This window comes from Ostrea edulis, chromosome 1 (assembly GCF_947568905.1).
Source record: "Ostrea edulis chromosome 1, xbOstEdul1.1, whole genome shotgun sequence".
Taxonomy (NCBI): domain Eukaryota; kingdom Metazoa; phylum Mollusca; class Bivalvia; order Ostreida; family Ostreidae; genus Ostrea; species Ostrea edulis.
The window spans coordinates 64,532,831-64,560,122 of record NC_079164.1 but is presented as its reverse complement, the minus strand read 5'-3'; the positions used below and the strand labels follow the sequence as shown (position 1 = coordinate 64,560,122).

Genomic DNA, 27,292 nt, shown 5'->3' with positions numbered 1-27,292 from the left:
AAATAATATTGTCCATTTCGTCAAGGGATGCGAAGAGACTACCATTAGGAAATCTGACAAAGTCGATAAAATCCACCACACAATGAATTTCACATACCATACCAACAATTATATCAATACCAAAGGAAAAAACATTCTCATTTTAAGAAAATTTTAATAAATACTAATTTTGAAATTGGTAATTCAAAGTATCTTATACAAATCATAGTAATTATACACCAAAACTGTATTAATATGCACAATTTCAAAATAATCCACATGTTTGACCACATAAATCTGATTCCCTGATCGTTAAAGATATTTATGTTACTCCAACTCCTTTAACCAAGTGTCATAAAATTGAATAGGGGTTATGTACTAAGATACATCAGCCTGCCTTAGGAAACCTATACAGAAAAGTCTTTTCTAATACCATGTCTGTCTATGAACCAACTGAGAGATAGACCAATATGTGCAAAGCAATACACCAATCTTCTTTCAAGGAGAGTTAAGGTGGCTCACTACAACTTAAAGAGTTTTTCAAATCAGCACAAAAATGATTCCATCATGAAGGATATGATACATCATAAGTATATATGTCAAAAAGGCAGACAATATGCAATTTTGGATAAAAATAACATGATTTTAAAAATTAATATCATCAACTATGAAAAACAGCCTATGGCGGATTTGAACTCAGGATCTAAGGTTCACCAGCCCAATGCTTTATTCTCTGAGCCACAATGATAGACATGCAACCTAATCAATCGATAAAAACAATTTCACAAAACATTCAAATTGCTAACTTATGATATCAGCCTTGGTGTAATGAGCTACCTTAAATATCTTGTAGATGAAACAATCTACAAAGATTTTTTTTAACAATGTACATAAGATTTAAAAATCCATAACAATCAAAGCTGTCTAAATGTTTGAGGGATCTTGTAGAATTACTGAAGTAGAAATAGATACAGTATAGTAATATATAAATTTAACCTCATCCCTGAACATGGACAGAATGATTATTTCATGAGATTGACTTTTGTGCAAGATTTAACATGTGTAATATAATAAAAACATCATTTGCATGAAATGTATTTGACCTTACATGTAAATGCGACCTTAAACATGACTTTCATTCATTGGGTTTCTATCGATCTATTTGTAATAAAGAAGTGACTTTGAATATGGCCTTTACTTTCATTAAATTTTATTTATCTGGATTAAGCTTCAATCATTCACTACAAGTTTTATGTTTTGAAGGTAAAAATAAAACATTGATATCAAATAAAAAAAAAACAAATTTTCATCCACTAAGTTTTAACAACCTTTAACCTATCTTATGGAGCATTTTGAGAGAAAAATTCAGTTCTTTACAAAATCCTTGCATTATGTTTAATGACAATGGGGCCTAAAATGAAAATTACTGTGTTTCCACTGTTTTGAAATTATACCTCCTACCCTAGAATTTAAAATAAAATATATATTGTCGAAGAGATTTTTCAATAAACATTGTTTTGAAGTTCACACTTGTACTAATTTCAAAGTAATTAATATCAAGCATATTTAAAAGTACCATTAACTGTAAAAACTGAGCCCCTCAAATCAAATATGGTAATGTACCTGTAACTTTAAAAATATAGATTGTGATTAGATTGTCTCTTAGTGTTCTTTTGAAAATAAAAGTTTGAGAAAAAAAATTATAATGTATATTCTACCAGCCTACTTCAGTTTTGACTTACATGTTAACAGAAACACAAAAATTTACATTTTTAGTCTGATTCATAGAATTAAATACATGCAATGTGTATATAATAGACAAATATAATGTAATCCCATCATGTATTATACCATAATCTAAACAATTGTAGAATTAAGAAATATTAATGTACACCGCATTATAGTACATGTACATCGTTGACAAGGTCTCTTCTGATACTGAACATTGCTATCAGATTCATAACTATACTTCAGATAATGTTCATCTATGTGCAGATTTTCCATTGCCTCTAATGTGACACCTTGGACACTCATTCACAGTTTCTTTGTTTTCTTTGGTTCATTCTCTTACACTATAAGTAAAAATCATACATTTAATGAAAACTTTCTCTGAAAAGATTAAATTGGGGGGGGGGGGGGGTTATTATATATATACATACAAAACACTCTGTAAGACTTTCATTGTCAGAATAAGGACAAAAAGACAGCCAGACATGCTAAAAACAAATTCTTGGATAATTATGATTAATAATTAGAATTCACATGTAATTCATTTTTACGACATTCTGAATGTAAAAATATATTTAGACACGAGAAGTATTTGAAAACAGATTCATTAATAAGCAACAAACAAAGGCAAAATAAGTTATCATTTTCAGACCATACATGTATATGGTAGTTCAGGTTTATTTGATCAGTTGGGCATCAGATTGAAAATCAATTTTATAAATGTAGAATTAGTACAGGATATGCATTTATTTTACCTACTTGTATATCATCCTCAATACTGGTAGGTACATTCAAACATGCCAAAGAATTCCTCAATTTGCTTGAGCATAATGCGGCATTGCTTTATACCCTGCAATAAAGTAAAAAATTCCATTAAGAATTTTCTTACAAAAAGGGATACAGTACTGTGATAAATGGTAGGTTGTAGCAAATTTGGTATATGACATAGTTATATATGTTTGTAGTTTTACGTTATTATAATTTATGCCTTTAGATTTGACTACATACATTTGAATGGTTTTATACCTCAGACAGTAGTGTGCAGGAGCAATATGAATTTGATATCAGGTGTTCAGATCAGATGATCTACTGGTACTGTTCCTTGATCCTGACATATTTTCAGTTAGGGAATTTACCTACTTTCCGCATCATGTTTCATGGCGGGTTAATTGTTCAAACAAAAGCAAAAACAAAAGCAGTGCATTAAAAAAGGTTTACGCTATACTTGTCCTTGAATGAATGTAGTATTTAATGACCGAAAGCAAATTACTCATATTTCCTGTTCAGATTTTTTTCCACCTTCTGTGGGAGTTGGAATTTTTCCCTCTATTCTTTCTCAACCACCCTACCCCCAATCACTATTGAAATAATGGAATGTGACTGGCTTTTAAAATTTGGAATAAATTACAGATCTTTAATCTCCTTTTCTTACTGTCTGAGTGTTAGACAAAAAACGTCCCTGGCTCTGAAGATTTGATAGTTCCTATGGAAGGTCTCTGTAATACTGTATAACACTACATGAACATTTCCTCAGTGTAGACATTTTCCACCACCTAATTACTGCTACAAAACCCACAGATTTGGCATCACACTTTATAAAAAAAACATCAAAAAACCCATCTAATATTTTTCGGGGAGCCGGAGCCGGGAGTGGGACATTGTAAACACAAATTTATGTAAAGTTCCCTTACCAGCTTCAACCTGAATTGCCTCCCTCGACCGATACCAAAACATTGGTGATGCACCTCAATTTGCCTTCACCTTTCTGGAAGAGCAATTGTCTAGAACACTGCATTTGTCCGTGTTCTTTTCCAATATATGCCGTAATGGTCTCGTTGTTTTTGACATATTTAACTGTCCGGTAACGCATAAAACTCTGGTCCGGTACAGAATCAATAAGGATATTTCGAACCGTTTGATGAACATAGGTGTGCAGAAGTATTTTTCTTACAATCAATCAACTATGAAGTGTCAGAATCTTCGAAATGACCAAAATTTCCACAAATAAAGCTATTATCTCCAAAACATTTGCAAAAATTACAAGTCAGACGATGCCAGCATTTCTCGTATACCTTTTGAGACTCCTTTTTTGAAGAGTTACACGGGGAATCCCCATTTCGATTTATACAGAAGAAGTATATTTATCATGTTTTTTCGACCTTTTTTTTTTTTTTTTTACTATTTCCGAGCTTAGAAATGATAATATAAATGTTTTTGAATGAGTATTATAAACAAATTGTTTAGAAATCATTAAAAGAAACGGTTTTACAACCAAATTAATTTTCTTCAAATAAGTCGGAATATAGCTACTATTTATGGCAATTTTCAGCTACTTCTCATTATTTGCCAAGCTCCATAATATAATTATTAATACATTGTATATCTTAAGTATCTAAACAATATGGAAATACTACCAATTAAAATAGTTGTCTACCTTACACGATACAGGTGCTCAAAGTTGACTAACAATGAACATCTCAAATAGTAAGCCATGTTTGTCGCACCCCCCTTTTAATGCGTCAAACATGAAAAATCATCCAACAGTCGCAAATAATACATTAGACTGTTTATTTCACCATATCAATAAGTTTTGATTCATAAAACTGATATTAACTAATTCAATTTATCGCAAAAATGGGTAATTTTAAACCATTTTCTATCTAGGGAAGCTAGGGATTGACCGAAATGCAGTCTGCTCGTGTTACTATAAATAGAATGAACTTGACCTATATTTTGGTCTCACGATTGACTCACTTTAGACCATACATCAAAAAAATATCATCATTGTTGGAAAGTTTTGACCCCCCCCCCCCTTCTGGAATATTTTTCTGATTTTGCCTGTTTTTCTCTGAGACAAGCACTTAAAAGTATGCAAAAATGACGTCACATTTCTCACTATGACGTTTTAAAACTGTTTTGCTTGGAACAGCTCATTTGAAATCTATTTATACAAAGATTTTTGGTCCGTACTGTATGTTCAATACTATTTTTAGATGATGTGTATTAAACTGTTGGATTAGCCAATTTACCTTTATATTGGCATTATTATTGCATATTTATGATTTTATAAGCGACAGGAACATTTCATTTTTACACATTTATAGAAATTAAGACAAGATTTGGTTTACAACTGTGCATCATACCCGGTCTAGTATTGCATTTTATTCGGTCCAGTTGCTGTTTACATTTCAATGACCCGAACTGGATTTGTTTATAAACTGATATTTTTTTTTTTAGTTTGTAATTATTAATACATTATATCATTATGGTCGCTAAAACAATACCAAGTACATTAAGTTGTGATTAATTTTCTTATATCACTGTATGTACAATGCGTTGCTATGCGCTACACGGTGATCCGCCTGTGCACAAACGTCAAAATCAAACACCTGATTAGATATCAAAGTAATAATTAAAAAAAAAAAGAAATTGGCCACAGCCAACGGCCAGAACGAAACATGCACAATTACTTCTTTTGAAGATAATCTATCTCTAGTTTACTGCTTTTTGTGGCCGATGCATGTGACCACATGGAATTTTCTCCTAAAAGGTAGAAAAAGTGAAGAAAATCGTTTATTTTCCGGATTCCGGATAGGTTTGAATAGTACTCAACATTCAAGCTACGGTCAGCTCAGTATATTCCGTTACGCTACAACTCCAATATCATTATTCGTAGAGGAAAGTAGTCCCGGGGAATTGACACTGCACGGAGTTTGTACAAGAGACAAACTCCGTACAGCGTCAAATTCTCCGGGACTACTTTCCCCTACGAATAATGATATTAGCGTTGTAGCGTAACGGAATATACTGAGCTGACCGGAGCTTGTACAAGAGACCTAGATCCGCCTATATGTTTGTAATTATAAATACTAGGGATCATCAACTTCATATATATCAATGATTTGTATTGATAATTGTTCTTCATTTTTGAAGTATTTTACAGGGCCTAGTTATGATAACAAACGTACCTAGCTCTTTAATTCCCCAAACCATGATGAAGCAAGCGACGTCAAACAACAACAACAGCGTGAAAAACAAAATTGCGCGTGCTGACAAAGCAATCTGATTAAAATCAGACTTCTTAGATCCGTGCCGTATACTCTGCGATTGTTTGGTTTGGTGATTTCACAGTACACCGTTTACGTCGACTGGCGTTATATTCCTCGCGTTAATTAAGTAAACCATCTTGAAAACTATTCAAATCGTACATGTACCCATGTAATTTATATCGTACATTTTGTTGTTTGTTTGAAAGGAATAGACTAGACATTATTGGGAAAGTTTAAAATTCCTTGTGTGAGAATATGCAATTTTATAATGTGGAATAAACTTCGTGGGAGAGAGATTACGGCAACTTGTTTACGAATTGCCGGGAACCGCCTAAATACCCATCATTGTCTGTATTGCACAATCTGACTGGCTGATAGTTTTCATGAATATTCCAAGCCAAAGGTCATGAAGACGTGACCTTCTATGGAGTTATGTCAGATCCTATTGTAGCGATTGTGAGCATATTTTAGGATTTGATTTTAATTAGATTGACTGACATAGATACAAAACTGTCAAATTTCTAGTTTTACTACAAACGTTATTCAAGTATATCATTATTATTCCTGTTTCATTTGTTGTTGTAATATAAGATTAAAATTTCAATTTTGTTATCACGTTGAACGTGTTTGTATTTAGATCTCATTTCTTAAGGTCAAGAACATTTTTCAGACGATGCATTGGGAAATAGGTTGACCTCGAAATGAAAACAATCACATGAAATGAGAAGCAACTAAAGTATGCGTTTATTATGGTGTTCGGATAGGGCCATTTGCAAAAGCGTGACTGTGCGTTAGTCACAATACGCCGTCATGCCAACAAGCAACGCGCATTCGCGCCAACAAGCAACACGCTTTCGCGCCGACAAGCAACGCGTTCACGCTAACACAATTTTACACTTGTATTTGTCGTTAGGCACACATTGTCGGCGGCGACGATATTCATATACCCTCACGATACATACTGTCGACCGTCACACCCCTCTATAGACTTGCAGGTGTACGCTATGGAGATGAAATTACTCATCGCCATGTGACCATCCCGTTCATGCGCAGACAAGGAAATCACACCACGTTGCAGCAAGACAACACAAGAGCGTATATCGCACGTGTAAGAAGTGACTAATAGAACATTGATGCCTTGTCTTGACCAGCTGTTTCCCGATTTGTCACCTATCGCGCATGTCTGCGATGAAATGGAGAGACGTTTCGTCTTTTACCAAATCCGCCAGTGACATTGGTTTAACCAATATTTGGAATACCACCCAAAGCATTTTTAAACACTTTAGTGGCATGAATGAGGCGTTGTTGAAAAACTTTTGTGAATGGAAATGGTGGTCATTCGCAACATCAAATTAAATTCTGTGAATTAGCATCCGAATACCCGTGTCTTTGGAGGATTATGATAATGACATTATGGGACGTTTACATAATTGGGTTATGAAATGTTGTTAACAGTGCCTTTATTAAAGGACACAACGCATGTTTCTAAACTTTTTCATTTTTTCAGCAAAATTAATTCTTTCCATGCCTAAAACTACTTTAAATGTGTTTTTAATGAAATATTTTGCGTAGTTTTCGAGTTTGAAAGCGATGAAATTCAAATCTTGCGATATGTATGTAGTAGAGTGCGCCGGAACATATTTTTTCCGTATTCTGGGTTTTGTTTTTAGGCACTGTATATAGAGTTCCCATCACATGGCGTGAGTTCCATGAATGTGAACTACTGCTTTCTTTAGACGCATGTTGGGTAAGTTTTACTTGATAATTTGATAGCTTAGTATGTCTTAGATGACGGCAGTTATGCATATTTTTTGTATATTAGTTGTCTTAGTTTACAACTTAGAAATACGTTACACAGATAGCCACTGTTTACTGTATGTGTATTCCCGCCAAAATGTATTCTTTTATTTGTTTGTTACATCACATATATGAAACTAGTCCCAAATAGGTATTGAGGTTTTGAATAATACTCATGAATATTTCTAGATGCCAAATTGTGAGAGTGGCTTGCTGTACTATTTAGCCATTATTACATGCCCTGTACATTCAGAAGTGGTTAGTTATATTGTTTATTTAGTCAGACCATGTTTGTTATATCTAGTAAATCTAGGCACAATATTTGGTATCAACTGGCACTACTTTCACAATAGTCATTGTAAGTTATGAGTGAGGAATGTGTAAATGTGGATTTCTAATCAAAGGTCTTGATAGTCATAGTTACATAGGTGATGTACTGTGTTTGTATTATTACACATTAATACTATTTTGTTAGAAATCAAGACACATAGGGTTGTACTATACTTTAGGTAACATAATAGTAAGCTTGAAGTAGTATATGTATTTATGTAGTCTTACCTACATTATCTTAAGGATATGCAAGTCAAGTCTGTTTACACACAAAACTGAGTATAGATCATATGCACCCTAGTACATGAGCCATTTGGGGTAGTGCCCCTATTAATGTTTCTCAATGATAGTTCACATGACATATTCTCTTGTTTACTCATTTATTCTGTTTATTGGTGCTTTAGTGCAGTCAAATGTACAACTTGTTCTTCTTTATGTTACAGGTTTCCATGTACACTGCCACCTTTTTTTGTGTGAATAAACTTTATGAACCAATCCACTCGTTCACATGTATATTTACTTTCGCTATTTTACGCGCCATTATGTGTGACGTCATATGCGCCCTAGGGTTTGAAAACATCTATTAGCCATTTCATAAACAGATTAGATTTAATCGACGAAAAACCAAGTACCACGTTAACGGCTTGTGGAATAACATTGCATTATGGTGTTTTGTGCCATGTATGGGTGTTCTAGTTGTCTGTAGAAAGGATTTAGACTGAGTATTTTTCGAAGGAAGGTATGAGAAAAAAAAGACGTGGATAAATTTTTTTGATGGAGGAAGAACTTTACCTTTAAAAAACCCGCCCAGTCACCTTTTCAAAAACCACATGAACAGAGACCCAGATAAACTGCGAGAAAATGGATACATATTGTATATCGAAGCTAAACACTGCTAGGTCTACAACACATTCTGTTCTTCAAAGTCAATACACACGTGGACCCACTGACCTTTACCTTGTAACAACATACCCGGTATAACGTGTGCTCCCATTTTCTACCAACTGGTAGATTTACAAAAATGTTAAAGATACAAAATAATTGAACTTTTAATTATACATAATAGAATATTGTATTTCCTAACTTTAAATTGAATTATAAAATTATTTCTCATTGAACTCGTAACATCTTGAGTGCGTCAGCGTACTCCGTGCCCCCAGTTCCAAACGACGTGCAGATCACAATTCAAAAATAATAAGATTGGTTTATTGAAATAAAATACTGTGATTTCCACTTTAAATTTGATTATTTTATTGATGTAGCTAATTGATACCGAGCGCGTAGCTGAAGCTTTGGTTGAGATGTTTTCCCGCATAGGCGTTCCTCAAGAGATGTTAACAGATATGGGAAGCCAATTTACCTCATCATTGATGAAAGGTCAGCCGACTCATTTCAATGAAGCAGCTTACCACGACACCTTATCATCCAATGTGTAATGGGTTAGTAGAGCGTTTTAACGGGACCATAAAGCAGATGTTGAAGAGAATGTGTATTGATAGACCTAAGGACTGGGACAAATATCTTGCTGTCGTGCTATTTGCATACAGAGAAGTGTCACAAGAAAGTTTGGGGTTTTCACTTTTCGAGTTAGTTTATGGCAGGACGGTGAGGGGACCAATTACTATCCTGAAAGAACTGTGGACACAGGAAATCAAGGATCCAGAGATAAAAACCACCTATTAATATGTTCTAGATCTACGTGAGCGATTAGAAACTACATGCGAGTTGGCACATCGTAAGCTGGAGGAAGCATCGAAAAGACACAAGAAGTACTACGACAGAAAGACAAGGAGCAGAAACATGAAAGGAGAAAAAGTGCTAATTTTATTACCCACTGATAATAACAAATTATTGATGCAGTGGAAAGGGCCGTACACCATTCACAAAAAGTTGAACAAAGTGGATTATCAAATTGATGTAAATGGAAAACTCAAGACATTCCATGCAAATTTATTGAAGTAGTATGTTGAACGCAAGGAAAATGAATGTATGGTGTTGGAAAACAACATTCTTGCGGCAGTTAGCACAAAACCAGTTGATGGGGATGAACAGGACTTACAGGTAAGTTTGTTTGAGAATGAGTCGTATCTCAACATTGACATCAATAAAGAGATGCAAGAGAGCAAAAGCAAGCTCGTAATGGACGTCCTTAGTGAATTCGCAGATGTTCTCACAGACAAACCTGGTAACACCAATGTACTCCAACATGATGTCAGAACGACGACGGAAAAGCCCGTTCGAGTTGCACCGAGACCAATGCCTTATTCCATGGTAGAAACTATAAAAGATGAAGTAAGAAAGATGCTGGAGCTAAATGTGATTGAGCCTTCAGAAAGCCCATATTCGTCGCCAATCGTATTGGTTGCTAAAAAAGACGGAACATACAGGTTTTGCGTAGATTTCCGTTCTCTAAATCGTATCATTGTCTTCGATGCAGAACCAATGCCTGATATTGACGCCATGTTTTCAAAACTAGCAGGACATCAATATTTTTCCCGTTTAGACTTGGCAAAAGGTTATTGGCAAGTGCCTCTTACTGCAGATTCACGTCCAAAAACAGCCTTTCAAACACCTATGGGTTGTTACAATTTACTAGGATGCCATTTGGTCTTGTTACAGCACCTGCAACGTTCTGTAGATTGATGCGAACTGTTCTTCGGGATTTGCCAAAGGTGGACAACTTTATCGATGATATTTTGATATTTTCTTTGACATTTGAGGAACATATTTCAGATTTGGCTTTAGTATTGCAGAGACTACGAGAAGCCAACTTAACAGCAAAACCAAGCAAATGTGCAATTGCTTATCATCAGCTGGAATGTTTGGGTTATATTATTGAAAGAGAAATGATACAGCCTCATCAGTGTTTTCGTTAGGAACCGGCCGCCGGCCGAATTGACCGCCTCAGACAACTAAGTTGCCGGCTCAAATCGTGTTTGAAAAAAAAATTATTGCATCTTTTTTTTTAACTTGAAGTTAATTATTATTCTCATCGTAATAACCAGTACTTATTAGTTAAAAATAGACTGTGTTTACTAGTTAAATATAGACGGTGCATATCACTTCCTCGTTGTTGAAAGCGGTACGTATCGCGGATTTTCATTGGTTGCGAATATCGTGTATAATCTATGAAGGATTTTCATTGGCTGTAAATTCCGAGTCGATGTTGCGTTTTGAATGAACGGGAATCTTACCAAATGTACCACGCTGACCCACAACACTGATAAAAAAGATGAACGTGAAGAAAAGAACAGTTAAGGACTATTTCCAAACCCAAAACAAGCGATCTAAAGGTTAAAAATAAAATTAATTCCCACTTATTTTGCATGGTTATTCGTTCAATTACGTTTACTGTTTACCTGTAGCATGATTGATTGCAGATTTTTTGAAGACTGTCATGTGTTTCTGATGTCAGATCATTTTCATAAATGAATTTTGCCATGACTGATGTTTTTGCATGTGAATTTTCAGAAAGGATTTTGTTAGTTTGTTGAAACCTGCAGGATTTGTTCAATCTTGTTTTCTGACAGAGCTAATATTTCAGGTCAGTATTATAACATTACAATTATTGATCATGTAAAAGTATGAACTTTGCCATGATTATATGAAATGAGAAACACTCCCTGTACTTTTTTTGGTCATTTTCATTATCAGAGATATTATTTAACATTCATAATCTTCAATTTCATGAGCCTTGAAACTCAACCATCATTTAAGACAGGCTTTTTTTAGTTGTTTGCTTACAACTGCTTAAACATGTATACAAGGGTGAATAATTTTCATAAAATAAATTACTGTGAAGTAAATGTTTTATTCTTTGATTCTAATCTCCCAAAGTCTGTCAAAAGGGATTTTCTGTGTGTAAAAATGTATACAAAAATTTGGTGATGTTTTGCCAAAGTTTATATGTTTTGCTATTAATAAAGATGGTCTCTCTTTTAGATGATGATTTGGATCATGGTGATAGTGAAGGCAGAAAATTATGTGACAATCAGACGTCATCGACTGCCACTCCTGAAATTGGTGAAATGCCTACTAGTACACCTAGTGACATATCCAGTCCACCTAGCAACGTTCCAAATTCTGTCCCTTCAACTTCCTCACGTAATAGATTTGGACCTTGGGGAAAAGTGGAGGCGAAAAATATACTCAAAGATCTTTTTGAGGAATCAAAAACTGTCCACTCATGTTTCAGCTGTCCAGAAAATTTATGTTCCAGTGTAAAAAAGGGTGCCATATCATCAATGCCATCTTCAAAAAAATTTTAATCACAATTGGCTTAATGGGAATTGGTGGTTGTGTTTTGTAGAGGGTGAAGGCATGTTTTGTTTGGTATGCCGGAAGCATTCCATTAAACATCCACAAAACCAAAAAGAAACTTTTGCAGCATCACCTAGCGTACGGTTCAAATTAGATGCTATTAATACACACAAAAGCAGTGGTTTACATTCATCAGCTTTAGAAACAGAGATGACACAGAAAGTTTCATATTTTCATCATGAGGTGACCAAAAAATCTGAAGTCGAAATGAGTGTTCTGGAGGGTGTTTTTGCTTCTGCATATTTCCTTATGAAAAATTTCATTGCCAATAGACAGTTGATTCCTTTGCTTACTTTCATAGAAAAGATCTTCAATGTAGAGACTTTGAAATATTTTCAACATAGGTCAGCTGAGTGCCAAACTGAAATTTTTACCACTTTAGGGGAGGCAATGAGAGAAATGCTTTTAAATGATGTTAGAAAATCCCCAGCATTCGGAATTTTAACTGATGAAGTGTGTGATATATCTGTGACTGAAAATTTGATGACATTCATTCAATTTTATAGATCAGAAAGTGAATCAGTGTGTACCCAATTTCTTTCATGTAAAAATATACTGAAGGATTTTTCATCAGCAAATTCTGAATCCATTACTGAAATTATTCTTAATGTCTTGCAAGATGATAAACTAGATATATCAAAGTTAGCTAGGTTTTCTTCTGACGGGGCCTCAGTAATGGTAGGCAAGCGTACTGGTGTAGCAACTCGACTAAAATCAGAGAATCCAACACTGATTAATATTCACTGTGTGTGCCATAAGTTGGCACTGGCATGTGCTAGCTCAAATGATTCTTTAACATACATCAAAACAATTGAAACTATATTACGACAACTATGGCAGCTGTTTGAAAACTCTCCCCAAAAAATGGCAGTGTATCTTAAAACACAGACAGAACTGAAAGAAATTAATCTTGGCGAAAAGGCGTCTAAAATTGTAAGCAAACGACTCAAAAAAGCCTGTCGTACACGATGGTTGAGTCTCGAGGCCTCTGTTAAAGCCGTTCATGGAGACTATGAGGCAATATTACAAACTCTTTCCATCCTGGATAAGTCTGGTGATGCTGCTGCTACAGGTCTTCTAAAAAGAATGAAAAGTATTAAATTCCTTGGTTCTTTGTACATTTTAAGAGACATACTACCTGTATTGTCAAATCTTTCTAAACATTTTCAGAAAGATTCTTTGAACTTTTCAACGATAAGACCTTCAATCAACCATGCTAAAGATAAGTTGAGATCTTTACTAGATGAGGAGACTCCTATGAAAAGCCTCCAAGCAGATATTGACTCTTTTACCGATATGTGTGCAAAGATCAAACTATCAGATAAAGAATTAAAAGAGCTTCAGTCGTTGTTTACAAAGTATGTTGAGTCCCTTATTTCCAACATAAACAGCAGATTTGAAGACAGTAGTGATATTTTGGCAGCCTTTGGAATCTTCGATCCATTAAGTATACCACTGAACACTGAGGTGGGGTTTAAAGAGTATGGCGTTACTCAAGTCAGGGTAATTGCTGATCATTTTTATCAAGAAATGACAGATGACAACAAACTCAGGGCAACAGAAAAATTAATCAGTGAATGGCAGAATTTGAAATATTATATCAATGACAATATAAAACCAAACATTCCCGAAGATGTTAGAAACGGAAAGAAGTCAACACCTACTGAATGGCTTTTACTTCAACTCCTTAGAAACACAACACTTGAGAACTTTTATCCAAGTGTGATTCAAATAGCTGGAATTATATTAGCAATTCCCATCACAAATGCTTGGCCAGAGCGGGGGGCAAGCTGCTTAAAAAGCATAAAAACAAAATCTAGAAACAGATTGAGTGAAACAATGTTGGAGAGCATTCTGCATATTTGTATAAATGGCCCTGAGCCAGAGTCTGAGGAGGGTAGAAAATTGGTAAAGCTATCTGTTGATACTTGGGTCAAAGCTAAAAACAGAAGAAAACTTCCCAAATTAAAAGTTAAAGATAAAGGAGTCAGTTCTTTGAATGTCCAACAGGAAAAAGTAACCTTGATGCAGGATGCAAGCATGCAAACAGATGATGACCCTGTCATTGCAAAAGCAAAACAAGTGCTAGACGAAGTCAGGTGTGCAATGAAAGTTATGGCACTCGGCGAAGTTTCAGATAATGACTCTGACTTTGATGAAAATTCTAAAGATGATAGTGATTCAGATTGGTGACATTGACTATTTTTCTTTCATGTTTTTGTGAATCAGTATATGACATGTATCTAAGTGCCTAGCTTGAAATTGAATACAGCCATGTTCTCACAATTCTGAGTCTCATTTATATATATTTTTATGACATTTTCACAGCATTTAATCCAAAGGAGGATTTTTTTTCTGCACTCAGATAATATCAAAACTTACTGAATAAAATCTCAAGTAATTTTAGTATAATTTGTTTGGGGGTTGGGGGAGTCATTGTCAATGTAAAATTGAAAAAGTTACTGCTCTGTTCAAAACATAATATTTGAATTATGACAAAAATCCTCCTCCAGATTAAGTGTTTGAAGTTGGAATCATTTGTTTTCTAATGTTCTCTGATAGCTTGGAAATTTTCAGTCTGTTTTAATCTAAAAATCTAATACAAACCTCATGACAAATGGAAAAAAACAAGAACTCAAGCAAAGTTAAAAAAGTTTTAATTGATCACAATTCATTTTAATTTGAATACTGGTACAAGCTTTTCTTTATATTATATATATCTCTGATTTTTGAAGGCTGATCATGACTAAATACCTGAAAAAAGATATAAAATTTCACATATTTTAAACCTCAGGATGGGCCAGAATACAGGATTTTGCGTTCCTGATTTTCAAAATTTTCTGGGACTTAATTGATCATAATTCATTTTTATTTGAAAACAACTTTTTGTTATAGATCTGAATTTGAATGTTGACGACTGAATGTTATATTTTATGCACTTTGCTGAAATACCTGAAAAAAGGATATATAATTTCACATATTTTAAACAATAAATTTACCCTCAGAATGCGCCAGAATGCAGGATTTTGCGTCCTGATTTTCAAAATTTTCTGGGGAGGACCCCCCCCCCCAAAAAAAAATTTTTGGGCCTCCTCAAATCATTTATAGGCCTGTTCAATGAAAAGGAAGTGAAAATCCTGCCTCATCCGGATAAAGTTAAAGTCGTCCCGGAAGCCAGACGCCCTACTACGAAAAAACAGCTGCGATCATTCCTTGGTTTGGTAAACTTCTACCCGAGATTCATTCCGAATTGTTCTCATATATCCTTACCACTTACAGATCTGACAAGGAAGTTTGCTCCAAATAAGTTACAATGGACGGAGTCACAGGAAATATCGTTCCAACATCTGAAGAAAGCATTAACATCCTCGCCGATTTTAAAACTTCCAGACATGTCTCAAGTTTTCATTCTTCAAAGGGACGCTTCCGACAGAGGACTTGGGGCGGTCCTTTTACACATGCGAGTAGCAAATTAAACAATGCTGAAGAAAATTATTCAACAATTGAAAGAGAATGTTTGTCAATTGTTTGGTGGATACAGAAGCTTCACAAGTTTTTGTATGGGCGAGAGTTCGTCTTAGAAACAGACCATCAACCCTTACTTTATCTCAACAGTTCAAAACTTCTCAATTCAAGACTTATGCGATGGGCTTTGACGTTGCAACCATACAGATTTCGGATTATTGAGTATGATTGATTCAAAAAGACAATTTCTAAACGCGGTTCTGTTAATAAAATGTTTTAATCAGTATTTATTTTACTTGTATTTGTGAGTGTGTTGTATGAATGTGTTTGTCCCTTAAACGTTTGCATTTAAAGTACTACGTACTTCTTCAAGAGGGGGGGGGGGGTGTCACATTTAAAGTCCAAACTGCTTTCCGTTCGTCCATTACCAAATCTGTGTTGAGGTAAATAGATAAATTTTATCCCCAACTTTCACTCATACGTTTAAATCAGGTTTGAAATTGCCGACTAAGCCAGGTCTATTTTTAAATCCTAGTATTCGAACTGGTTTGCGGTGTTTGCTTTGGTCAGATTGGGCGTAGCAGGCACGAGTAACGGACGTCAAAAGTAAATCGAAATTCTTAACATTGTAAGGTATTCAGTTTGTCATATTGCTTCAGACAGGTTCCACTATAGCACTTCTGATGTAAGCTTATCTACTTCATTATTGATATTAATTTCATTTCAATTTATTTATAAAACTTCCAAATTTTTCACTTGCAGTTTATTGTTGACTTTGTTGTGTAAAGTTGGTTTCAAGTTCACATATTGTTAATTTTGCAAGTACTGTGTTTAGTTTTAAGTATAGAGTATATGTAAAACTCTCAAGAGTACACAAGTAAAGTGACGAATATTAGTAACAATGTGAAAAAAACATTGTCAATTATCATACCAGTATGTGTGTTGTGTAATCAGTAAAGTACATGCACAAGTATATGTATATATTGAGTATTGAGTAATAACATATGAAGTAATTAGTACAGTAAAAGTACATATATGAATATATACAGTGTATCGTAGTTGTAGTAAAAAAAATGTACAGTGTAGTAGTGATGCGTACACATGCGCACTAGATTATGGTACATGTGCAATGTTGAGATAGCAATAAGTATATTTGAAATGTGCAACTTGATTTTATAGATCCTTTAAATTAGCCACAAATTAAAAGAAATCAAGGAGAAGTAGGAAGTAAGTGGGAGCCAGAGGAAACGTATTAGAATTCCAAACGGAGCCACCATTCCAACTGGACCCAGTGTAGTTAATGAAACAACCGCAGTGTCATTACAGTGACAATCACAAGACTGAGTTTTTAATTATATTTCATTTATTTTTGTAATAATTAGTAACAAAACTGATGTAATAATAATAAAGATGTAAAGTGTACCATTATCTGTTATATTTCCTGACAACAAAACGTGACAGTGTTTCTTTTCTTTCCGAAATGCACCCGTGACAGTAGCTAGGCCTAGTTGTCAACAATGTAACGTATCATAATTTGTCTGTAATCCAAAAAAATAAATAATAATTGCACTCTTTATTTTAGAAAAAAGAAACAGCGCCAATTACAGATGTATAAAGGAATAACATTACCAAATAGTGTGTAGACAGCGACCCATATAAACATTATTCACTCGCAATATTGCCGATTTCATACTCGCTTTCCTCGCTATATTAATTAGGTATTTACATCGGTATTTGTATGAACTGGTGGCGAAAACACATAAAACTCGGCAAAATTATCAACATCGGTTTAAATGTTGCCCATGGTGAATAAATTAGGCCCTTAAAAAGCTGAGTTTTTAATAATATCTCGCACTACTTTCAGAATCAGTTGATCGAAGGGTGCATATGACGTCACTATACCACATGACTACCCAACTAATTAACTAGGCTGTGTTCAAGATCGTAGCAGTTAGCCTAGGGGCTAGGTATGGCGGCTGATTTGTGCCATTTTACACTTTATCGTCATTTTGTTATTTCGAAGCGAAAAGACAACAAAACGATATTTAGCGGCTTTTCGCCCAGAAATAACGTAAATATGACAAAATGATAATATCAGCTACTTTTCGTCTCAAAATAACGAAAAGACAACACATTGTAAAATGGCGCAAATTAGCCACTATATCTAGCCCCTAGGCTAGCCGCTACGATCTTGAACGCAGCCCAAGACTTTTTGAATTCGCGGCTTGGATTTTTAAGTCTGCATTGTGGTTAATTATCGCAATATTTCGGCAAACGAACTTTTAGAATCAATTACTACAAGCATAAAAAAGACAAAATGCATGTAATTTTAACAAAACAATAAAATATACCAAATGGTGTACAGTTTCTATTTTTCTCCGGTATATTTCCATCTTCAGGCACCATATATCCATATTTGACCACGATTATATTATAGAATATCCATTTTTGAACGTGATATTAATATTTCTGAATTGGTGATAAAATTTGTTGCTCTGCTGTAGAATAGATGTAAACGATAAATTGGATAACTGATTGAATTATTGCACCTTTGTTATTCCATAGACTACCGCTACATTTCACGGGGTTTTTTTTTTATCATGCAGTAGATGCACTCTAGAATTGAAAACACTTCCGTTTCTTTCAACAAAGGAGTATACCCGTATCACTGGAATAAAGGGTAAGGCAAATTAAAAAATAATCAAATTTATATAAAAAACTTGATAAAAAGCTTAAACGTTAGTTACCTGTATAAATATATATTTTGAATTCATACGAAGGCATTTTGTCTTTATTGGCTTTTTGTTCGGTAAGACGTTAGCTCAGAATTAAAACAAAAGGTATACATGTTACATTGTAACAACATAATTTTTCTAATTGCACATTTCATACAATTTGTTTATTGTAAAGATTATCAAATGATTTTAAAATAAAATCATCGTCGAAAAGCTTTGAGTGATGATTAAACAAACATGTGAAAATATTCTGAGAGATTTTTTTCTAGTTTCATTAAAAACAAATATGTTTCCATATCTAATGTAATTTCTAAAAAATTTCTACTTCAGCAAAGGCGACAAAACTGTTTAAAACAAAACCTTAGTTAAAATTTGAATCCACAAGTATTATTATCAAAATATTGTGAAGTACGTCTAGAATGAAAAATAATGTTAAGTGTATTGAGTAAGAAAATAGCTTTCCGCTTTCATATTGAAATTAAGTTTGATACATTTATTTTATCGTAGAAATTATGAGAATGATTTTTAATGAAACTTTTAAATGATGATTCGTAGCAACACTTAGAGAGGTGTATTCGAAAGCTGTGACAAACACTTTAAAAATATTCCATGATTATATTATGACTGTTAGACAAACTGAATTTTCACTCAAAATTTTTCACAAATTTCTCTTTTATGGGCTGTCATTTCCTCAGCTAATTGTTTGCACAACTGTGTGAAAATAATAACGAAGACGAGTGGTTGAAAATCATTCATTTTAAGAAACAATAAATAACAATTTAAGCAAACTGGGGAGGGTTTTTTAATGCCCACCATCTTGTTAACATGGCAGTATTCTTAAAAATAGCATTATTTAATGCGCTTTTTGGTAAATCTTGATGAGAAATTATATCTTTTGAAGACATACATCATTGGGCATTAGATATCTTACAATAATCATTAATCAATTTTACAAAATAATTTTGTGTAGTCTTTCATTATACACTATTTTTCTTCTTCAAATTTATGTTCATTGGTCGTCTTCGTTCTTAGCGTGTTGCGGTGCGCGCCATGAATGGTTACGAATGATTACGTTTATGGTGTCTATTTATGTTGTGGACTACGCCGATGAAATTTACAAATCATGTATTTAACATATTTGAATGAGATATCTTGAATATTTAGTGTAGAGTGTAATGACTAGGATCTTTTCTAGATAACCCTCGGATTTACATTATTTCAGTAACAAAAAACATTATTGAGGAAGGTTTTTTAGTACAATATGATCTAACTTTATAAATATTTATTTCATTGGTTTAAATAAATGTTACAAAAACATATCCGGTTGAACTTTTAATGTTAATTCAAATTTGAAAGTATTGTTAAGGACGGTATTTTGTGGCGGAAAGATAAAATAAAAAGAAGTTATAAATCTGCTTGATTTTACTATATGCATTTCATACCTCTTGTGTGTCCAGGTGTACGTGTTTGACCTCTTCATTTTGTAGCTTATAGAATTTATGAGGTTGATATTGATCACTGTCCGTTATATTCACTTGTTCATCCAATATAATGTGAATTTATGTAATACCCGTTTAATGATGATCACAGAAACGTGTTGTTCTGACCCCAACAGTAAGACAGACAACATTACTTGTGTGAATTGTCATTTATTGTGATGACAATGTAAAAAGGGGAGATCACCCAGAATGATATACATTGGTACTACTTAAAATTGCATAGTGATCTCCCCTGATATAAAAGCAAATTGATGTAGAAATAAAAATGACACTGTAAAAAGGGGAGATCACCCATAAATATATCATACATTGTTGCTAATGAAAGTTGCCTAATGATCTCCCCTGATATAAAACAAAATACTGTAAGATTTAAAAACCGAGAACGAAGTGTAAAAACATATATACAATACAACCCAAAAGTTGGCGTTCAAAAACAAAATGCCCAAGAGAACAAAGTGTAAAATGCTCGGTGAGCGTCGGGGAAGGTGGGTGGGTTAATAATTTGGCAAGAATTTTCTACAAGCTCCAATGCAACAATGATAACAATGATCAAGTGATGCTAACTTTTCGTCACGTGACCAAAACATAGGGGTCAGGCTAAAACCATGAAAACACCTAAAATAAACATCACACTCTACTAAGTTTATCACAATATTTAAAGAGGAACACAATTACATAAAACTTATTATTTTACAATAATGTTATATTATGTAATACCCGTTTAATGATGATCACAGAAACGTGTTGCTCTGACCCCAACAGTAAGACAGACAACATTACCTGTGTGAATTGTCATTTATTGTGGTGACAATGTAAAAGGGGAGATCACCCAGAATGATATACATTGGTACTACTTAAAATTGCGTAGTGATCTCCCCTGATATAAAAACAAATTAATGTAGAAATAAAAATGACACTGTAAAAGGGGGAGATTACCCATAAATATATCATACATTGTTGCTAATGAAAGTTGCCTAATGATCTCCTCTGATATAAAACAAAACACTGTAAGATTTAAAAACCGAGAACAAAGTGTAAAAACATATATACAATACAACCCAAAAGTTGGCGTTCAAAAACAAAATGCCCACAAAAAGCAAACAAACGTTTGCAAGCAAACAAAGAAAAAAACCAGAACAACGCCATGAATATTTGTAGTTTATGGTACATGTGCAAATAGTAGATACTTTAGAAAATCGTCCTAATCTTGTTAAACCATTGATTTGTTTGACCTTTTTTATTTGAACAGAAAATCCAGTCTTAAAATTTCAGCTTCTCCAAAATAGATCATTTTTTTATTTATAAAACATGACAACACCTGTACATGTATAGCGCTCTTTAATACTTTACATTTCTTTACGATTAATGAAAAAAATGTCCAAACGTATTAAACATTTGTATAATCTGAATTCATTGTAATTGTCATGATTGATTTGTGTAGCTATGTGTTGAATAGACAAAAACAGTTTATTAGAACACTAGCTATTAGGAGAACAAAATTTGATTTTAAGTAAAAATGTAAAATTTAACACACCGAACCTAATTAACAAGCACCAGGACCACCATTTTGCTGTTCATTTTCATAATTCCCATTCAATGTAAAAGCTAAAAGGCAATAACCATACTTTAAAACTCAGGTTCGAACCTCTTTCACATCCCAATTATATTTTATAAACATATATTTCAGGTACCTGGGAATTAATTGAAAGAGACATCAGTGCAAGTTGACTGGTTCTTCACAAACTGACGCTGTTGTGAAATACAATTCTCAAAATTTTGACTGACATCATCCTTATTGTAGCATCATATAATAAATTTATTAAATGGCATAGCCCAATGCTAACAATCATTATGAAAATTCGGGGAAGTTCTACAAGTTCATTTCCATTTATAGCTTAAATATGCTGTAATCACATTTAGAAACATAAAATGAAAACTGTTCAACACAGTCTATAAGGAAAAAACAAACCAATGAATGTAAATTCTTCATTGATAATATCAACCTTTTCATTGTTTTTCAGTTGATTTGCTGTTTTTGAAACGCATTGCGTCAGAAACAAATATGTCAAAAACGATAACCTAAAACATGCAAAAAACATTTGCCTTCAGCTGTTCAAAATCACAGCATCTTTAGAAAATTAATGTTTGGGACATGAATCTTTATACAAATGGTATGTAAAAAATAACTAAATCATCATTTAAATTTCAGATGTCAGCTTTTCAACGCTTAGGTCGGACAAAAAGGTGGAAGACTTTTTTGACAACATTAATCCTATTTTTGCTAGTGTTAAAGAGCAATATACTGTGTCGATTTGTCTGTGTTTGGAACGATGAAGGAAAGGAAGCAACATCGTACAGTATGGTACAAGCATACGTAGAAAAGGGGCTTATTAAATATAATGCAGTGTCTGCTTCCTGTAAAGACCGTGGCAAATCCCTGAATTTGCTGATAATGATACCAAGCCGGATTACAAATTTTAAGCAAAGAGCAGCCCTAAGGAAATCTTGGCTTTCCACTACCAAAACAAATAACACTGTACATCATATTTTCGTTCTCGGAAAGAGTGATAATGCATTTTATAATGACATTGCAAGTGCAGAAAGTAACATTTTCAACGATATAATAAGTCTAGATATTACTGACACCAATGAAAATGAAACTTTGAAATCCGTAGGTATTTTGCAGTGGGCACATGTGAATTGTGCGCGCGTTACCTATCTGCTTAAAATAAATGATGACGTTTTTCTCAACATTCATAGTCTACTGAAGTACCTTAATCGTACCAAACCGTTGAATGCAATTATTGGATGCAGACAGGATAAAATGCAAAGTTTTCATTTACCTTTCCTAAACAAACGTGATAGTTTTTTCATGGATGTTGATTTTACCCATCCTGTGTATATCCATGGTTCAGCGTACCTTATTTCCGGAGATATACTCTCCAAGCTGTACTTGGCCACTCGACGTGTTCCGGTGTTTCTTTTCGAGGATATTTATATCACTGGTTTGTGTAGGCAATACATTAAAGCTGATGCCATTGGACATTCTGGTTTCAGTTGTGGATATCGTGAAAAAGGACCATGTGGATCTAATTTCCGGTATTCCATAACAGGCAATCAGTATCGCCCAGAACAAATTGTTCGTATGTGGAAGGAACTTCAAGACAGATGGTCAGACTGTCGTTTGCTTGATAACTACTGGCTTTCACGTACTTTTGATGTGTTGAGGAACATGCTCTTTTAACGATCTACATGCACTGTTTTAAGGTAGCTCATTACACTAAAGTTTTATTTAATGGTTCGTTACCTTTCATGAAGTATGATTTCACCATCGAAAGAGTGATTTTTTCGGACTGATAAAAAAGGGTGTATTGTTTGCAAATAAGGGATTCTAGGGTCCAGATTTTGCTGTGATTTGGTGCATGATACGAATATCTAATAAAACATGCCTAAAAGATTCAAATACACCCGTATAAGCGTTCTAATTTTTTAGAAGAAAATATTTATGAAAATTAAAAACGTTATTTGTTAATTTTTCTTTAAATCTACGGATAAAATCTTCAAAAACATGTTAGTCGGAACAGAAATATATCGAAGAAATATATTTCAAAATGAAATTGAAACGAAATGTCCAAATTTTAGATATAATCACTATTTCCAAACTGAAGAAAAAAGTACCGATCCCGATCGAAATTACTAAAATAATCATACTACTACTAATTGTATGCACTGTTCATCAAGAAATTAGTTTTCCTTATAAAGTCGTTTAATTTGCAAAAACTTTTACATCAAGGGGATGTAGTTTTCTGATTATAATGTTCTCTTTGACTACTTTTTTACAATTCCGATCGGGCTTGGTTCAAATTAGAAAAATCGAAATATTTCTGAATTTTGACCATTTCATTTCAATTTCTTTTCAAAATGTATATCTCTTATTACAAATTGACATGTTTTTTGAAAATTTTATCCATAGATTTAAAAAAAATATTACATGTAGCAAATAACGTTTTCAATTTTCATAAATATTTTTTTATCTAAAATATTAGAACGTCTATCTGAGTTGTTTAGGCATGTTTTCTTATATATTCATATTATGCATCAAATCACAGCAAAGTTTGAACTATATAGTATCTTATTTGCAAATAAAGTGCCGTTTTTATCATTCCGGGATAAATCGCACACAAAAATCATATAAAATACTTGAGAGCTTCTATAACTTTTTCAATGGTGAAATCATACTTCATATTTTAACGAGCCATTAAATACAAATTTAGTGGAATGAGTTACCTTAATTATGTCAGTAATTATAAGCATAGTAAATCAAAAATTGTTTGACTTTTTATTATTTTTGGCATGTCTGTTTGTCTGCAATGTCAACCTAAATGTTCCTGTGGGGATCCGGTTTAGAATAGGTCCTCAGTACACCCTTGCTTGTCGTAAGAGGCGACTAAATGGGGCGGTACTTCGGATGAGACCGCAAAAACCGAGGTATTGTATCACAGCAGGTGTGGCACGATAAAAATCCCTCCCTGCTCAAAGGCCGTAAGCGCCGAGCATAGGCCTACATTTTGCAGCCCTTCACCGGCAGTGGTGACGTCTCCATATGAGTGAAAAATTCTCGAGTGGGACGTTAAACAATATATAATCAATCAACCTAAATGTCGGTAAATGACCTTGAATTCCTACAAGATACATGTATCAATGCTTTGTTATACATGATTTAACCATTTTAATGGGTATCGAGATTCCTTCATTTCTCGAGAGTTGGACTTTTCCTCTCAACAATACCTACAAATACACATATACAGAGTGATAATACACGTACGACTTTGGACTTTAGTGATCTGTGTAGATGTGCATGTTCCTCTTCCCGTTTAGTTCTTTAAAACAATTTTGTTTGTCCAAATCGAAGAGAAATGACATTAGCAACACGAATGGCTTAAAACACTATAACATTATTGATTAAAATCTTGGGCAACTTGGACATATTTGTTTGGAACAGAAGGGAATCCCCCAAGTTTATAGCAAACCAATCAAATTTTGGCTTGAGAATTATATTTAATCCGCATTGACTATTGATTTCCACATATTTATAACATTCAATTTGTCAATGCTGTTGAAAAATGAGACGACGGAGAAATGTGCTTATGTAATAAATTTCATTGCTTAAATGTCGCACTCATTTTGTAAAAATACTAGTACATGTATATGTGTGCAAGAAAATAAGCAAACATTTACTCATAACTGATCAAAAAAAAAACAACCATTATACACCCTAAATCAAAGATTTTTTTGAATATTTAAAATATTAAGGAAATACATAAAAGAATATTGAAAAAATGCATTGTTATCTCGTATACATTTACGTCTATCTCACAAAAGTGTACAATTTATAATTCCCCATTTTAAAGGGACCGATTCACGTTTTTCTCAAAGATTTTGTTTTTCCTTTAATGATCAAAATCAAATGCGGAGATAACGAACAGTGATTAATCTCTTAATCTATAAGGAATACAAAATAAAGACTTAGGCAAACAAGGATCCCTGGATATACCAGAATTAAAAGATTTATTTTGCGCCCTATCAACATTAGTTCTCTAAAGCGCTTTACAAATGTGAGAGAAAAGATAATATAAAATCGATATGCACATACATGTGAATAAAATATTCATAGTGTCAGAATTAAAATGCATAATTATTATTAATATATAGCGCCTAATGTAGTGATATAATTACCCTAATAACATATAAGACAATTTAAAACAACCCTTAGGAATAATTAAATACATAGAAAGGACATAAGTATAATAACAAACTACAGTTCAAATAGCAACGGATGTTTAAGGGGTTTTTTTTGGGGGGGGGGGGGGTTGGTTTGTATTTTTTTCTTTGTATTTTTTTTTAAATGTTTGAAGCGTATACATTTTGAAGAATTTATTATTTGTTATGTAAACAAAGGTTGGGGTACAAAAAATATAGGTTATTGTTTACCAAGTACTAGTATTGGATGTATATTGATATTGATCTAAGTTTATGACATATATCACATTTCAAGTATTCTCTAGGTAAAATATGCCATTTAAAAGTGAAATTTGAGTCTGTGTAAAATCAGGATGCTTTAAATCTTTAAAATAAAATTTCACTAGTAAACAATTTGGTGGCCAATTTTAAATGAGTTTTATTTTTAATGCTTAACATCAAAATGATTATTTTTTTTCAAACAAACAAAAATTGTAATACTATTATAAACTATTCAGCTTTATATAGACTTAAACAGCGATTAACTGACAACTTCATGCAGTCAGGTGATGAATGTTTTGATAAATCATCTAAATGCATTTTGCGTAAACACCTTATTGATATGCATTCCGTTTTATCTAAGAAAATCAATTCCGGAAAATTATATTACCCTTTTAAGAATATTCAGATTGTCTGTTCACCAGTTTATAATAGAACATGCAGATATAATGGTACAGCAAGACAAGATCGATTGTGTGAATTTTGTGATTTGAACGAGATAGAGGACGAATATCATTTTATTTTAATATGTCCATTGTAAACAAGATCATCAGATTTGCATATATTAAAAAGTATCATGGATCCCATGCTTCTAAACACTGAAAAGGCTAAGGTCAATTCAAAATAGAAAACAACTCTGTAATCTGGGTATTTTTTCAAAAAGTGCTGACCTATCGGTATACCTAATGAAATCCCAAAGATGTGATAAAAAAAAATCAGCAAAATCCCCCCTCCCACCAAAAAAAAAAAAACTAAGCAGGGGCTTACTCCCAAGATAAATTGATGAACTGCAATTCCTAAAGATCTAGTTGATGATTTAGTTTAGTTTGTTCTATTACAATGCTCAGCAAAGCATTGACTCGCGACAGCACAAATGGCCAATACACGTGTACATGTATGATATGCATGTAGTCCTAATTATGTACGAGAAAACAATAAAATAAAATAAATGTATACTTCTTTATATCTGGTGAATTTTCAAATATATATTGAACAAGTAGAGTAACATTAATTAGTTTTAGGTGAAACAGGACATCACAACCGTCTCTGAGGAGCAACACCGTTAAATCACCAAGTACTGTAGAATTATCTCCCCTATTTAGAATGACCTATGCGTTTGAAAACGGCAGTCAGAAAGTTCAGAAGTATGCCGTGTATCAAGCAATATGTCATTTTCTTCCTTTCACTGCGCAGATTTTGAAAAAAGATGCTCTTTTGTTGAGAGTGATAGTTAATATTCGGTTATTAATAAGAAAGATGCACTGAATTCTGCATATTCTCCACATTTCTGTTCATATAAGATGCGTTTACGGAATTTCTGATTGTTAAAGCATTATTTTTTGCATGAGGTAGACTTTGTCAGTGAACTTTA

At 33.4% G+C, this 27,292-nt stretch overlaps 2 protein-coding genes across 3 annotated transcripts in view; both read left to right on the top strand.

The window, feature by feature from the left end:
* The first annotated feature begins 11,341 nt into the window (after nt 1–11,341).
* On the top strand, nt 11,342–14,481 carry LOC125677954 (zinc finger protein 862-like). The gene is made up of 2 exons (XM_056156554.1): nt 11,342–11,427; nt 11,826–14,481. Exon 2 carries the CDS (start codon nt 12,204–12,206, stop codon nt 14,394–14,396), a length of 2,193 nt encoding a protein of 730 aa, XP_056012529.1. The 5' UTR covers nt 11,342–11,427; nt 11,826–12,203; the 3' UTR covers nt 14,397–14,481.
* Nucleotides 14,482–18,259: 3,778 nt separating this feature from the next.
* Nucleotides 18,260–27,292, top strand: part of LOC125647156 (beta-1,4-galactosyltransferase 1-like) — a 94,198-nt gene continuing 85,165 nt past the window's right edge. The window contains exons 1-2 of one of the 2 annotated variants that reach the window (XM_048873841.2): nt 18,272–18,348; nt 22,112–24,234. In XM_048873841.2, the coding sequence (XP_048729798.1) occupies nt 22,112–23,146 (1,035 nt within the window). In that variant the 5' untranslated portion in view covers nt 18,272–18,348 and the 3' untranslated portion in view covers nt 23,147–24,234. Of the gene's footprint in view, nt 18,349–22,111; nt 24,235–27,292 lie in introns of those variants that run through there. The other variant, XM_048873860.2, reaches the window with a different exon arrangement.